The sequence below is a fragment of the Pimephales promelas genome, chromosome 4 (genome assembly GCF_988280905.1).
Source record: "Pimephales promelas chromosome 4, fPimPro1.hap1.1, whole genome shotgun sequence".
NCBI classification, from domain to species: domain Eukaryota; kingdom Metazoa; phylum Chordata; class Actinopteri; order Cypriniformes; family Leuciscidae; genus Pimephales; species Pimephales promelas.
Genome location: NC_142772.1, coordinates 26,868,099 through 26,883,367, shown reverse-complemented (window position 1 = coordinate 26,883,367; position 15,269 = coordinate 26,868,099). Strand labels below are relative to the sequence as shown.

The 15,269-nt window shown below is 38.1% G+C and overlaps 1 protein-coding gene across 2 annotated transcripts in view; it reads right to left on the bottom strand.

Moving 5' to 3' along the window:
- Positions 1–964: 964 nt before the first annotated feature.
- pdzd2 (PDZ domain containing 2) overlaps positions 965–15,269 on the bottom strand; it is a 74,131-nt gene continuing 59,826 nt past the window's right edge. For both annotated transcript variants that reach the window (XM_039650092.2, XM_039650091.2), the window contains 13 exons: positions 15,103–15,220; positions 13,651–13,783; positions 12,210–12,282; positions 11,543–11,646; positions 10,960–11,134; positions 10,002–10,864; positions 9,546–9,690; positions 3,622–6,403; positions 2,851–2,968; positions 2,383–2,484; positions 1,847–2,120; positions 1,569–1,703; positions 965–1,441 (listed from right to left, as the gene is read on the bottom strand). In XM_039650092.2, the coding sequence (XP_039506026.2) occupies positions 1,275–1,441; positions 1,569–1,703; positions 1,847–2,120; positions 2,383–2,484; positions 2,851–2,968; positions 3,622–6,403; positions 9,546–9,690; positions 10,002–10,864; positions 10,960–11,134; positions 11,543–11,646; positions 12,210–12,282; positions 13,651–13,783; positions 15,103–15,220 (5,189 nt within the window). In that variant the 3' untranslated portion in view covers positions 965–1,274. The remainder of the gene's footprint in view (positions 1,442–1,568; positions 1,704–1,846; positions 2,121–2,382; positions 2,485–2,850; positions 2,969–3,621; positions 6,404–9,545; positions 9,691–10,001; positions 10,865–10,959; positions 11,135–11,542; positions 11,647–12,209; positions 12,283–13,650; positions 13,784–15,102; positions 15,221–15,269) is intronic.

The window sequence follows — 15,269 nt, the reverse complement described above, 5'->3', positions numbered from 1 at the left end:
CATTGTGTATTGGTTTATGTGTGGAAATATTATATGGAATCCATGGCTCAAATGCCATGATTAACAAACAATAACAAGGCACTTATTTGACAAATTATCTGCATACAACAAGTAGAAACAAAGTTGACAAAAACTGCTAGTTCCCCAAATAGGTTGATTAATATAAAATAAGATTAGTAACCCTGACAGGTAATATTGATGCACGAGTAAAATTAATATCATATTTATAAAATATCTGATGTCTTTATTCACAAGGGAACAGAACAATTCATGATTGATTTTTTTCATATACACTTTTGTTAATTCACTTGTGCTTAATACTCAGTGAAATTAAATTACAATAATATCAATGGGAACCTCAATATTTACACAGAAAATTCAAGTAAAATATAAAAACAGCACTAATACATGTTATTAAAGAGGCAACTTTTTTGAAATTCTCAGATGTGAGTTAACATGAAAATATTCACAGCTGAAAGAATATGATTAAACATAACCAATCTGAAATGTCATGATGTTAAAAATCTATATTTCAGTCAAATCAAAGTGTTCTAATGTCTTTTTTATTTCATTAAATGACTGTATTTTAAATGAACAGATTTGTTTAGAGTATTTATTCTGAAGTCTCTGTTAAAAAAGCTGCTTTTGCCACGTAAACTTGCGGTTTAACTAATGCCGTTATGGGAGGTGGGATTCCTGTTTTTCTGTACAATGGTCTGTATCTATTTCTAAGTAGCACTAAAATTACATCCTTTAACCTTCACCAAGATAAATTAATAAATCAATAATTGATTTAGAGAAACAAAAGAAAAAAAAATCCACAAATACATTTTAAGTCACAAACCAATTCAAACAAAATCTCACTTTATAATTCACACAGAGTGTGATATATATATATATATATATATATATATATATATATACGTATATATATATATATATATATTTTTTTTTTTTATTGACATATTCCATTAGATTAGGCAGAGTGAACAAACTCTTTAGTGGTTTGCAATATCACCATGTAATAGCTGTAAGTATAAAACTATCATACAAGGGATGTAGTTATTAACATAATTCATAGTTCTTACAATTAAAAAGTCAATACCTTAAGCCCGCACAAATCTGCAGAAGCCTTGTATAAAAATCAATGTGCAACAAATTCTTCATCATAGAGATTCTGTATCAAACACATATAAAAACAATGCAAAATCTATGTACAATTAAGAGAGTCCGCCCCAGTTTGGCATCTCACAAACGTGCAGATATATCAGACGTCATACTGAAGTCCGCGGTTTTCTGATGACTAACTGAACAGGACCCTCAGAGACCATTTTAATGATGTTCCAGGCATCATAGTGCATAAGGCCTTGCAAAGACCTGCCGTTGATGGCTAAAAGTTCATCTCCGACATCAATGACCCGGGACTGCTCAGCAGCTCCTCCTGTGTGGTGACGGAGAAAACACAATCTGAACTTTCCACTTTACATTTATTTTGCTCAGCTTTCTCTTGATTCACAGATGACACCTTCTGTCTCCCCCTGGTGGAAATGTTTGAGTAGAGCACTCACCACAAAAAATGCGTTTTATGTAGAGAGGTCGATCTCCATGGGCAGATGCTTTGCCTCCATCTAGACTGAACCCCAGACCAGCTGTGGTCTTCTGTAACTCCACACTCAAAGCCCCGTCTGGCCCCACTTCCACACCTACAACACATCAAGCAGACAATTAGGAACAGAAAAGGTTATTTTTTCTGAATTAGAAATTTCACAAAACCACACCCAACAAGTTAATGACTGACCACGAGTTTATCTTTAGCATGAGAGTGACAATGACTCCAGACACTCACTTGTTTTATGTTCCCTGATGCTGACTCTATGTCCAGGAGAAGGGCAGACAATAGTCTGAAGAGGAAGTTCTTGTCTAGTTGATGTTGGCTCAGTGTTCTTGTCTTTCTGGATGACCACTAATGCTTGTCTCGGCAGTCTGGTCTGATGAAGGCAGGACAGTGCCTCTCCGTGTGTGATCCCACTCAAGCTGGTCCCGTTTATCGACAAAACCCTATCTCCTCTGTGAATGGTACCTTCCACTCCTGCCACCCCTCGAGTGAACACCCGATGGACCTGTGAAAGAAAATAAGAAATAAAAAATAAATAAATATATATATATTTAAAAAAATATATATATAATATTTATAAAATAATATTTAAGAAAATATATATATTTCTTAGTTTAGACGGTGAATAAGTTGAATAATCTTAGATGATTCTATACAATACTACTGGTTCATCTAAATACCACAAGGGGGTGGCAATGTGTATTTAAAAATGCAACTGAATTTTCCATTTATTTATTATTTTTAAACAAATAAAAGGTTTTGCTTACAGTAATAGATTTCTGCTCGAGATCTACTCCTCCAGCGATGCTGAAACCCAGTCCAGATCCCTGCTCTTTGGTTAAGATCACAAAGTAAATGTCATCTTTAACCTAGATAAAAAGATTAATGAAATACTGGTTAACCTTTTTGAAATGAAAAGAAATATATGAAGCTATGAATATGGCCCATAAAAATAATGACTAAAAATGAAGTAAAAGAAGAGAGAAAAAAGTGACAGTTAAGTAACAATTGTGAGCTTTATAAAAATGATGAATATGCCAAAATAAAAGCATTTCTGTAATTCCTTGAGCTACACCTGAAGGCAAAATCTTCCTCATCTGTTAAAAAGAAACTTCAGAATGCTAGATGGTCTTAATGCAAAAAAATAAAATAAATAATAATAAATAATAATAATAATAATCTTTCAAATATTATCTTATTAAACTGAAATGAAGCCAAAAGACATGATAAATTACCTCTGAAAGAGTTTTTGTTTCCTGTATGAGACTGGTCACATTCACTTTGGTTGTGAGGAAACACAGAAGATCTTGCACTTTATGTTGGTCCAAAGGAGAAGATTCAAGGTCTTTCAAACTGTCACAGGAGACAAACCGATATCAGCTGTTTTGTTTGTCCTATTCAGGAACTAATGGTTGTTAAAAAACATTGATTGTGTTTTTGCACTGAAATACTGAAATAATGAAATAATTACTATGATATGAGCTGAAATACATAACCATGACACTAAAAATTAGGGCTGTGTAAAAATTAATTGCGATTAATCGCATCCAAAATAAAAGTCTGTGTTTACATAATATATTTGTGTGTGCTGTATATAATTATTTTGTACATACCTATGCATGCATGTATATTTTAAAGAATTATTTGCGCTTAAATTCTGTATATATATATATAAATACATAATCTATATTATAAAAATATAAATATTTTATATATGAATAACACATTTTCTTAAATATGCATGCATGCATGTGTGTGTATTTATATATACAAAATAATTATATACAGCACACACAAATATATTATGTAAACACAGACTTTTATTTTGGATGCGATTAATCGCAATTAATTTTTGCACAGCCCTACTGAAAATATACAAAATTAAAAAAAAAAAATTAAAAACTAGGAAACATCGATTGGTTTGTTTTGCAAACCATTGCAATCCATCTAATATCAACTTTACACATATTCTTTTCATTGCACACTATAAGCAGGTCTTTCCTCACCTTATAGACCAACATGATAACCCTGTGACCTGGCCTTCATGTTGCTCTCCATTACTGGTTGAAGCAAGAGCCCCAGTGTCAACACTGCTCTCCCTGGTGGTCATCATAGTGCACTGCAGGCTGTGTGGTGCTGTGTTTATGGATCTGCAAGGGTGTATTTCCAGCTCCGTCTTAAAGATCACATTTCCAGGGTCACTGGTAAAATCCTCAGAACACAACTTGTCCAGTTCAGGCATGCTGAGTGCCTTTATCTCTCTCAATTTGGAGCGTGACAGGCCTCCATGGGCACGGGCATTGCGGGAGCGCAGTACTGGTGGCGTGTTTACGGTGGCCGTGTTCTGAGAGGACTTAATTCTTGCCTTCTCTTTCATAACAGCTTCTGTGGTTTGGTTCAAAGGAGTGGATTCAGAGTTGGTGGAACTAGAAGACAAATTCTGTGGATATGGTAGAGATGGAGTTGAGCTCAAACTGTCTACACATGAGCTGAAACTCCTCCTCAAAGAACGACTGTCATTGGATTGACTGCTAACAGATCCAGCATACTCAGAATACCTCCGGTTTAGAGGTGACTTGGAATTAATAGCATAAAACGGAATGTCTATACACCTTACAACAGATCGATCAAAGCTGGCCAGATTCTCAAAGGACTGGATTCTTTGACGAACTGAGAAGGGGTTTGGGTCAAGAGACCCACTGGTGTCTGTAGAGCAGCTCCTGCGTTCTAGTCCCCTTAGGTACAGTTTGGATTTGTTTGACTTGAGACTAGAAGTAGCATCTTTATTATTTGAGTTCCTAAAGAGACTTTCTTCCTGGCCATTGGAATGCATTTTCTCAGCAGTTTCATTTGCCTTATTAGCACCACTGTGCTGAGGACAACTAGATGAAGAATTGGTTAATTGTAATGGAATTGTGTGACTTCCAAGAGAAGGGTCAGAACTTGATGCCTCCCAGCTGACTTGATCAACCGGTACTGAGGCCAAGCTTAAATGGCTTGCATTCACGACTTCCTTGCGCATGAGCACAGGTGTAGACGATGAAGAGGAAGAAAGTCGTACCTCAATGAAAGTTCTTTGAGTGCTGACAACAGGGACCTCCGATTTCGAGACTTGCTCCTTTAGATCCAAGACTAGCTCCTTCTTGGAAGGCTTGAGTTCTTCTTTAGTTGTGTTGATGGGATTTGCCTTCAAGGTACTGGGCACAGTTGGCTGACTTTTGTCAGTTTTACAAGAAGAAACCCTGATCTTCTCAGAAGGTCTGGTTAATTTAGGGCTACCAGTTGGTGTGGTTCTTTTGGAGTGGAGTTTAGGAGACTGACTTGGGGAGCTGAGAGCTTTTTTCTGTACTGGGCTTTCGGCCCTGGGCGATCTAGTGGCAGCCTGTTCTTGGTCTTTGGATTTACTTTTAATACTTAAACCCTTGAGTTTAGAAGAGGTGTTTGACTTTTTATCATCAACTTTGAGTCTACTTCTCAGCAGGGGTGAGACAGGAGTGTCATTAGGGGGTTTTGTTCCTAAAGATCTGACACAACACGTGGTGGATTTACTCTGGTCCTGGGAGAGGGATAATTTCAAGTCAAGTATGGAATGAACTGTCTCTCTCTCCTTGTCTTTTGGAGCAAGTGTAGAGGAGACCTGCTCACTAGTTTTGCCACTGGTATAATTTGATGCCTTGGGCTCTGACACAGTTGACCTCAGTGGTATTTGTCCAGTGTTAAGTTTCTCTGAGTATTTGGATGCATCTGAGAGCAACTTAGCAGTCCTCTCTTGACTTCTCGGGGTGACGTGGCAGTTGCGTTGAGCAACAGGGGAACAAGTGACACCTGCCTGTGAGACTTGAACAGGCTTTACAATGGTTTCACATTTTTCATCAGTGTTGCAGTTTGATAGTATTCTCTGAGATGCACACATTTCCTCCTGTTGTGTGAGAGTGTGTCCACTATCCCCATTTAAAAGAACATCATCTAAAACTTGAGGACAAAGCTTGTCAGGTAACTTAAGGAGTGAATGATTGCTCTCTTGTGAATCCTTATCTTGTGCTGAGGGTGATGGGGAATTGTGGCGATCCATACAAGCAAATGTCTTGTCAACAGTCTGCAAGAAAGAAATAGCATTGACAGTAGCCGGAGTACTGCCCTCTGATTGGGTGAATGCGGGTTGACTGACAGTGCCGATACAGAGCTCAACCTCCTCTTCATCCGAGTCAGTGTCCTGAGGACCCTTACAGTGACCTTGAGACATCTCTATTTTGACCGCACTGACTGCAGAGTCGCTCTCAGAGTCACTATCCTCCACCAGACTGTACATACTTGGTTTCTCTCCATGGTCTTTCTCAAGAGGGATAACATCCTCTGCCAGATTACTAAAGTTTCTTGAGTAACTATTTAAAAATGTCTTTCCTACAGGAAAATGGCAAGCATTGTTCCCTACATCTAGTGCAGAGAAATCCAGGTTTGGTTGTGATGGCGCTGCAGTCTCTCTGTCATCTACTTTACTGCACTCTTCTTTTGTAGTTGTGTCTGTATAACCCAATACATTTTGGTGTTTTTCTTGGATTTCTGATGAGTTCAGTTCAGCTATTACATCATCAATATTAGTGACAGGCATGCTGTTGGTGTGGATTGCTAATTCCTGTTTTGCATTTGTTTCTGATGATGGACTTTCTTGAGCCACAACTGAAGTTTTGTCCATATGATTCCTTTCCTCTGAAGGAGGCCTAGGTGCCTCCAATTTTGATGACCCCTCACAGCCAGAGGACATAATCAAGCTAGAAAGTCGATCTACAGCTGCAAATGTGGACAAAAATACAACATGGTTAGACATTACAATATATTTATATATGTGTGTGTTTATTGTTTTAATTACTACAAATGTACAAGTCAGTTAATCAACACTGGTCATCACATATGACAATTCAAACTTCAACTCAATAATAGGCGGTTAAAAACCTTGAACAGAAAAAGAGAATCACTGGATATGACTCTACATCAAGACAAGTCCTACCATATAAGTGCATCACTGAGGTCTGAAATACAAGCTACAAATTGCATGTTTTTTAAATCAACATTCCACTGGAAAATATTCATACTAACCTTTTTCCAGTCTCCTTAAAATATGCGTACATAATTAAATTAAAAGAAACCCACAGCAATACCCTTGCAATTCATTCCATAGTCTGATATTTCACAGATTCAAAACTTGTTCTGATTCTGTTGTTCATTAGTGATGTTAAAAAACAGCAAAACAGAAAAAAAAACCGTTGAAAACTTTGGACTACTATGAAACAATGTCTCTGAGAAAAAATGTGAGTCTCACTCTGAACATACCAAGGGATTGTTGGGATTCAAAGACAAAGTGCAGAGAAATTTTTTTCCCCAATGACGTAACACTGGCATCGGCATATTTCCTAAGACTTTATTCAGTTTTACCTGAAGCAGACACCTCTGAATATTCCATTCACAATTTCCTGAAATATTTCATGAATTCAAAAGATATTTTACTGGACATTATAGTGCACTCAACATGTGCATGTTATTCTAAATATCAGACACACAACTGATAAATGCTCATGCTTACATAAATGTATATGAGCATATGCTGTATATGATTAACATTATCAATCATATATAAACGTGATGACGGCAGGTTTAGACAGACAATGACAGACGCATGACATTAATACACTACATTTCACTTGTTCGTTGAGGCTATTGCTCTGCATGATGAGATTCAAAAGAGTAGGAAATGTTTTGACCAAAATTAAATTTGAATAAAATTTGAATGTGTCAGTCAGAGCAATAACACCAAATCTAGATACTAATTGACTAACAGTCTCTAGGAAGCATTAGCGCCGTTACTCTACACATCTACAGTGGCTACGGTAGTAAAGTAATCAATAGTCACCATTGACAAATAGCCAGCAGCCTGCAGTTCCCTTTGAGCTGGAGTAGGGTACTGCCAGAAAGGGGAGGACTGTAGCACTCCTACCTCTTTAAAGCAGCATGGGAAAAGACAGACTGATCTCTTTATTGCAGCGGCAAATCTACCTGTCCTAATGGTCTTTTGTAAAGGATATACAAGACCTGTTTATCCTGCTAAATTGAGATATATAATTTAGGGTTCAGCTTTGATTTTGCTATAGCACCATAGCCTGCAGTAAGGGAGGAGGGGATATGGACAATATTTGAACAAGCCATCTACAGCATTATGACACTATAACACAGAACTGACAGCTATTCTTGATGATATCAAATTCGTAACATTTGATCTCTAGATGTAGATGTAACTTGGGACTTGTATGATTATATTGTGCCAATGTAGTGTGCAGAAGATGTTTGATCAGATTAGGGAAAATAGCTTGTGACTATATAAAAGTTATATTTTAAGGAGCTGTTTATTAAAAAATGAAATCCCTCGTGCTGATTCAAACCCCTTATGACTTTCTTTTTCCACAGAACAAAAAAAGAAGAATATCTTAAGACTAATTTAAATTCAATTATAATGCAAAAGCACCATACAATCAGTCAAGCAGTCCAAACCTGTGCACTATTATAAGTTATTTGTGAGAGTAATCATTTTGGACCAGTTTTATGGTGCTGTTATGGTTAATTTGTGTTCTTTTTAAGATTTAAACGTCAGTCACCATTAATTCACTGTTCGCAAAAGCCACGCCCCTAGTAATTGTTAATACACCAATCAAACAAATGGTCAAACATGACCAGCACGACAAATTGTCATGACAGGAAGACGCATACCCGTGCGTGTCAGTGACCTTTTTTTTGGAGCAATACCTCCTCGATATCCTCCAGATCGAGGCACAAGGGGTTACAGTATGCAGTGGAGAGATATAGACCATTTCACAAGATGTAAACAACACTGGTCCAGAAGCACTTCCTGTTTCAGTTTGTAACTGTTTTCTTTATTTCACATGTAAAGAAAACATCTTAAAGATGTTTGTTTAACTTTTTGATTCAGTTTTAAATGTTCTGTTGGTTGTATTTTATCCCAGCTTTTATGTCGTGTTAAAAAACTGAAACAGGAAGTGCTTCTGGACCAGTTTTGTTTACATCTTGTGAAATGGTCTATATTCAAAATATTAAAATACGCAATGAAGGAGACACGACTACTATTAAGGCGAATGCTTATACCAATCTCAAGCGAAATCTGATAAACCCCATGACCTGTAACTTACCTAAAATACAACCAGCACAGCCTTAAAGAGGATTTTATAAGCTGGTTCAGTGGATACTTGTTTGCAGTTAGAAATATACAACTTACGCTGCATATTTAGTAATTTTGCCTCACAGGATTATACATTCACTTTAACAAGCAGGATGTTCATCACCATGGCAACCACTTGCGTGTCATGCTGCATTTGAAAAGTAATCATACGTAAGAGAAAGAAAGATGCAGATAACCATACATTATTTTAGGTTATTTCTATTAATTATGATATTGATATATGAACTGATGTTGTCAAGTAAGCTTCATGCTTCCCCTATAGTGACTAATCTCAGTGTCCCAGTCTCACGCACGCTGCATGCGAATTAACCATGTTCGACACATTTAACTGGGAGTGGGGCCGTCCACACTGTTTATACATTGTAGGCACCGCTCACGTTGTGTTTTCAGTTTTGGAAACGGTAGGGGCCAGTGAAAGGTCAATTGTAACTGCATGGAAAAAATTTCTCCTTGTGTGTTCCACTAAAAAAAGAAAATCAAGTGGGTTTGCAACAACATAAGGGCGAGTGAATGATGAGAGTTTTCATTTTGGGGTAAACTATTCATTTGAAGGGATCACCCTTCTTTTGAAACATTTAATTGACCAGACATACATCGCAAAAAAAAAACAACAAAAAAAATCACCAAAGCTATAATCGACTTATCATCCGTTAACTTAAAGAAGCAATAGATATGCTGCCAACTCACCTGAGACTGGCTTCTTAATCTCTAAATTCAATGTGATTGGCAGGTTGTGCATGAGGTCACAGATCTCCTGATAGGTGGATGTACACACAGGGGTGTCACCAATTGTTACAATCTCATCACCAACACTCATTTTCCCTGAGGCTTCCTAAAGGAATAGAAAGGAAATAAATGGGTGAAATACATTCATCAGATTTAAGCATAAACAGCTGTGTGAATTTGGACACTTGCCTGGCACTAAGCATCATGTAAACAGTAGGTATGGGAATTGTAAAGCATTTAATCGTTGTATTGAATAATAAACTAATAAAAACAAATTAATGCTTTTTACTTTCCAAAATGATTTCAATAGTAAAATTGGCATTCTTCTTTTAAAAAGTGTCTTTCTTGGATACAGCATTGGCTGAATGTTAAAAAGCATCACAATCAATCAAAACAACATCGCAATTTCCAACCTACCCTTTCCGCAACACCACCTGGTCTAAGTCCTGTGATCAGCACCTTGAGTGGAGCGGACTTAATCTCCAGATCCAAACCAAAAGACTCGGTCTCACCACGCTGGAGCACAATTGTCTCAATGGTGCAGACCCCCGCAAGCTCGCTGGATTCACCCTTCTTGCAGTGCAGCATCCTGCAGGGCGGCCGTGGGCTATTCTGCGTTACCTGGACGGGGGTTGCTGGGAGTAAAGTTGGTTCTTCACCCTTGGCCTTTTGTGGAGGGCTAGGGCACTCAATGCTCATCATGCTCTTGACACGAGTCACGGCTTTGTGCTCCAGCTTGGGTGAGCGTTTAACCTCCAGCCCTTCTCGATGGGGTTCTTTCTTGATGCCCAGGTTTGTTCCTCCGGCTGCCTCCACACAGCGAATGGGCATGAAGGGCGATTCGGAGCCAGGAGGGCCGCTAGTTCCTTCCTCAGATTCAAGCGAGCTGCCGTAGATCGGAGTGGCTGACTCGCTACCGATTTGTCTGTGGCTCTCGCTACTATCCTGGCTTTCATCATCGACTTCAAGAGATGATGTGGCTATAATAATACCAGAGTCGTCCTCTTGGTGGTGATGCTGGCCGACCTCTGAGACCCCACGGAGACGGCGACGAAAGGGGCCACTGTCTTCTTCAAGACCGGTCTCGTCGTCACTGGGCTCATCCTCGTAGCAGATGACCCGGCGCTGACGGAGAAGTGGGCTACGTACAGAACTCGGGCTGCTTCCCACGCTGGCCTGTTGGGCCGTGTCTACGGCGCAACCAGCCCTGCCTGAAGCTTTACAACATTCTGGGGTAGTGGGACTACTATCTGAACCTCTAGTGGAACCATCCCGGAAGACTGTTATGATAACAGGACAGAAAAACACATTGTTTTAGTGACAAACTGAGACTGATCTTTAAATCAGCATGACACTTTAGATTCAGTGGCCTTACCATGCGACTGAGGTGCTGCTGATTCCTCCATGGACGTAATACAGGTCCTGCTACAATGCAGCATGTCATCATCACTGGATCCCATCGCCATGGTCTCAGAAAGGGAAGATTGGCTGGGTACATCGTGAACTGAGAAATACTGAGCGAGCTCTGCCTCTGAACTCAATGAGCCTTGCTGTAGGGTCAGATGAAGCCATAAAATCAAATCTTTCTGAAGATCAACAACATTTAGAAGCTGCAATCAATGCCCCCCAAAAAGTATTCGGACACTTCATAATGAAAAATGTCGATAGATGTAAAATGCTTTTTAATTATCAACACAAGGCGATTTTTAGGTGGATGTAAAAAGTCAGTGGTCCTAATTTTGAGCACATTGCTTTGTCATTTGAAATCTAGCAAGTGTTTTTGTGGAATGTTTTACTTGAAAAGTGTTTTTGTCATATTTCTTTGGTTTGCAGAGATAATAGAGACATTTTCATGTAAATTTCAAGTAAATAAAGAAAAGTTTTATGGGTTTGGATAAACTCCAAGTCTATTATCTTGGACAAGTTGAGTCCTCTGTAGACTAAAGCTTCTAGTTTACCCTGCTGGCTGGCTCTAGGAATCTCTTCATGGTCCAGCTGAGAGCAGGATTACCCTCACCCTGCTTGACTTTAACCGTGGGAGATGGACTCTTTGACGGCAGACCTGAAAAAGAGAGCACAAAGAAAAATACATTGTACTTCTTCAACTTGGAAACTTGCTGTGGTACAAATCACTGTTTTCCAGTTACTAATCAGAGACTACAACTAAATCAGAATTTCAAAGCAAATATTTGGAAACTTAATATGAAGCACAAAATTTCATAAATCAAAGCCAAAACCGAGCTTTTCAGAATTTGACTAGTTCTCTTTTCTTTTCTTTTTTTACTAAAAGTCAAGTCACCTTAATTTATATTGCATTATTTACAATAGAGATTATTTTAAAGCAGCTTTACAGTTAAACATAAATTAATGTTACAAAGATTGTTTTCGATGTACAGCAGCTCTAAAAGAAAGTCATTGTTTAGCTAAATATCATTAGTTATTAACTTAAGGCCCGTTTACATGACAGTTTTCAACTGAAAAGAAAAAAGTGAATACGTTCTGGATGTTTATTTACACGACAGTGGCCTTTTGGTGGGTTTAAAAGTGCCATGAGAAGCACAGTTTAAAGCCATGAGAAGCACAGTCAAAAGTGGTTGCAGTCAGACCAGGGCAAAGGCACTTTACCAAGTGTGTGGGAAGAATGACTATCTCTGTGCGTGGAGCGAGTGATCACTTCATCCATCTCCAGTTCAGACACCTGAGGGGGAGAGATAAGAGCCATTGAATCTCATAGACCATGCAAAATCATTGCTATATCCTTGATTAATCAAGTATAAATGTCTTGATCTGATATTTACCTTAAAATGAGGCAAATGACAAAATAACATTTCTGACCACCAGGCGGCACTATGATTTAAGCAATATACACACTGCCTAAATCTGCTTCATAATTCTGCTTTATTAAACTAAACGTACTGATTGTAACCATACTGTGTAAGGTAATGTTGACATGGACTCTTAAAAAATTCATCATTATAAATTCAGACATAAAAAAAAAAACCATTAAGAAATGTATGATACCGGTATTTTGGTATTTCACATTATTACAGTTAAATAATGTAAACCATTTAGCCTAGATGTTTTGATACCACACTTTTAAGCACTCTGCTTAAAGAAGATCCCTATTTGCCTTTGTACAATTCTAGGCCAAACTGACTCGAGATGAGATCAGGTTTTGCCAGATCTATTTCAGTTGACTTTTATTGTTGACTTCAATACAAGTCTTTCTCAATTCAACAAAACCGATTAAATGTAACATAATAAAAGAAACACATCACATCTTGAGTGCAAAAACAGGTTTAAAAACCTAGTTGTCTTTAACAACAAATCCACCCAAGGAGCACTTTTACAGCTCATCTGGATCAGTCATGAGCCTCTACAGTCTACAGGAAGACCTGCAATCATTAAAACCCATCTGCACATACAGGCAACATGCCGACTGATACTTAAACCATGTATAAAACCTGTCAGAGTTAAGTAATTAATGACCTTTGTGAGAAAGGCTTCTGACCTCGTGTCACGCACAATATGTGTTAAGCTAGTAACACTGCTGGCTCTCATTTATCAGGTCGAGTGAACAGTCAGCATATTCTAACCACCAAAATCTCCCGCTGTTCCCCACCCCGGTGCACTTTTCTCAACATCTTGATCCATTAGGTGGATGAAAACCAAGTCGCGCTAGCAGAAGGGGGAGAGGAATGTTGTTTACTTTTTGTCGGGCTTCAATGATTCATACTAGAAGCATATTACAGCTTAACAGGTGTATGGTTCTTTTGATTTCCACTTGCAGCAGTCTGGCAGAGGATGAGGCCCTTGTGACTGAAGCTGAAGGAGTGTGACCACATCACCAAACTGATGTTTGAGGTATATTTATTCATAAATTAAGCCAGGTTCTGGAAACCTAGTTTTTTTCTTTATTAATATTTCTATGGACATACGATATTTATTTAAATTTTGTTTTTTGGTTTTTGCAATCTCAGTTGATGGTTAAAATATAGCAATTTCTATATTGATGCTTAAGATACCATGGTGAGGCTCCACATATGTGTCTGTGTTTGACTCTTACTTTGGGGTTTGGATGTCGGCTGATGATGAGGCTGACCGGGCCGGGTCCACATTCACTCAGGATAGCATAGGCTTCACTCAACGCAGCATGTCTCAGGCTCACAGAATCCACCTCCAGAAGCTGGTCTCCTCGACTGATACACAAATACACACATTAGCCATTATAATCAAGGATTGGATCAAAAAAAAAATGTTTTTAAGAGAAGTAATATTTCCCCAAAACAGTATTTTCCATAGGGAAAAGGATTTCCAGAAAAATAAAACAATAAAACTCGGGAATAAATTATATTTTCAAATATATTTCATTAGAAAATGGTTATTTTAAATTATAATAATATTTCACAATATTACTGTTTTTACTGTATTTTTTATCAAATAAATGCAGCCTTGGTGAGCATAAAATACTTGAATGAAAAAACATGAATGAAATCTTGCCAACCTAAATTGGCTAATTTAACATCGGTCTGGACTTGAATGTACCGCAGGGGATCATCTGATATTTTCTGAAAGCTGGTTCCAGCTGTGAGTGGCATAATAACTTAACACTGTCTCCACATGTTTGGAGTGAACCCTAGGTATTTTTAGCTGACTAAATCCATATGATTTAAGAGATTTATTAGGTTTATATTCAATTATCACACCCAAAATATATATTTGGTTCCTAGACCATTGAGCAAGAGTGGATAATATACACCATATGATAATGGAGATTACTGTTGATGTATACAGTCTAAAAGGTATTTTAAGTGTCAACCCAACTGCATTTGTTGTAAAAATAGACATGTCTGAAAGTGTATTACAGCCTTATCTTTCCATTCAGGCAGCTGCAACCACTTTCACAACCAGATCCAACATTCAAGACCACAATTTCTTGCCATAAAGACCCCCATTCATGGGTTTCTGGCTCTTATTGCACATTCTTTTTCAGTCTGTGAGGTGTTTCATCTAAACAGGAGTGAGCGCGCCACAGACACACAAACTCGCAACTGAAAGCTGCAAACACGTGTACAGACACATCGTGGGCTCTATAGGGAAAATGAATATCTATGCGATTGTTTTCCCTAGTGAGGTCTCATTCCTGCCGCTCCCTTCCTTAATTAACTGTAAGTTAAGAATTTAAGATGATTGCTCAAAGCGATCCAGTCTGCTAACTCGGACAAACCAGCACCATTCACTTATAACTACATGGAAAGTTTAGGACATTTCACTGCATTAGCTATGGAGGAGTCATTTCATAATTTTTTTTTCTTAGAAATGTGTTATTATTTTCTTAGAAAAGTACCTGAACTAAAAAGGGACATTTTCTTTCCGAGCCAATTTTTCTACTGATTAACCACTGTTAAACATTGACAAACTGAGACTTGAATAAGAACTAATGTATTTTAATTTTACCATTGAGCACTTGTACATGAGACTTGGGTGGGAAACGAACGATACATAACCAAAAGACTACCTGAGTCTGCCATCCATTTTGGCAACAGAACCTGGTGCCAAGCTGTGGATGTAGATCCCAGGAGCACTGTTTTCCAGTGTCAGACAGCAGGCACCGATGCCCAGCCCCACACCTGGCTCTAAAACACACAAAACAACATGGCTAAATTCTTTAGTTCACTTCATGCA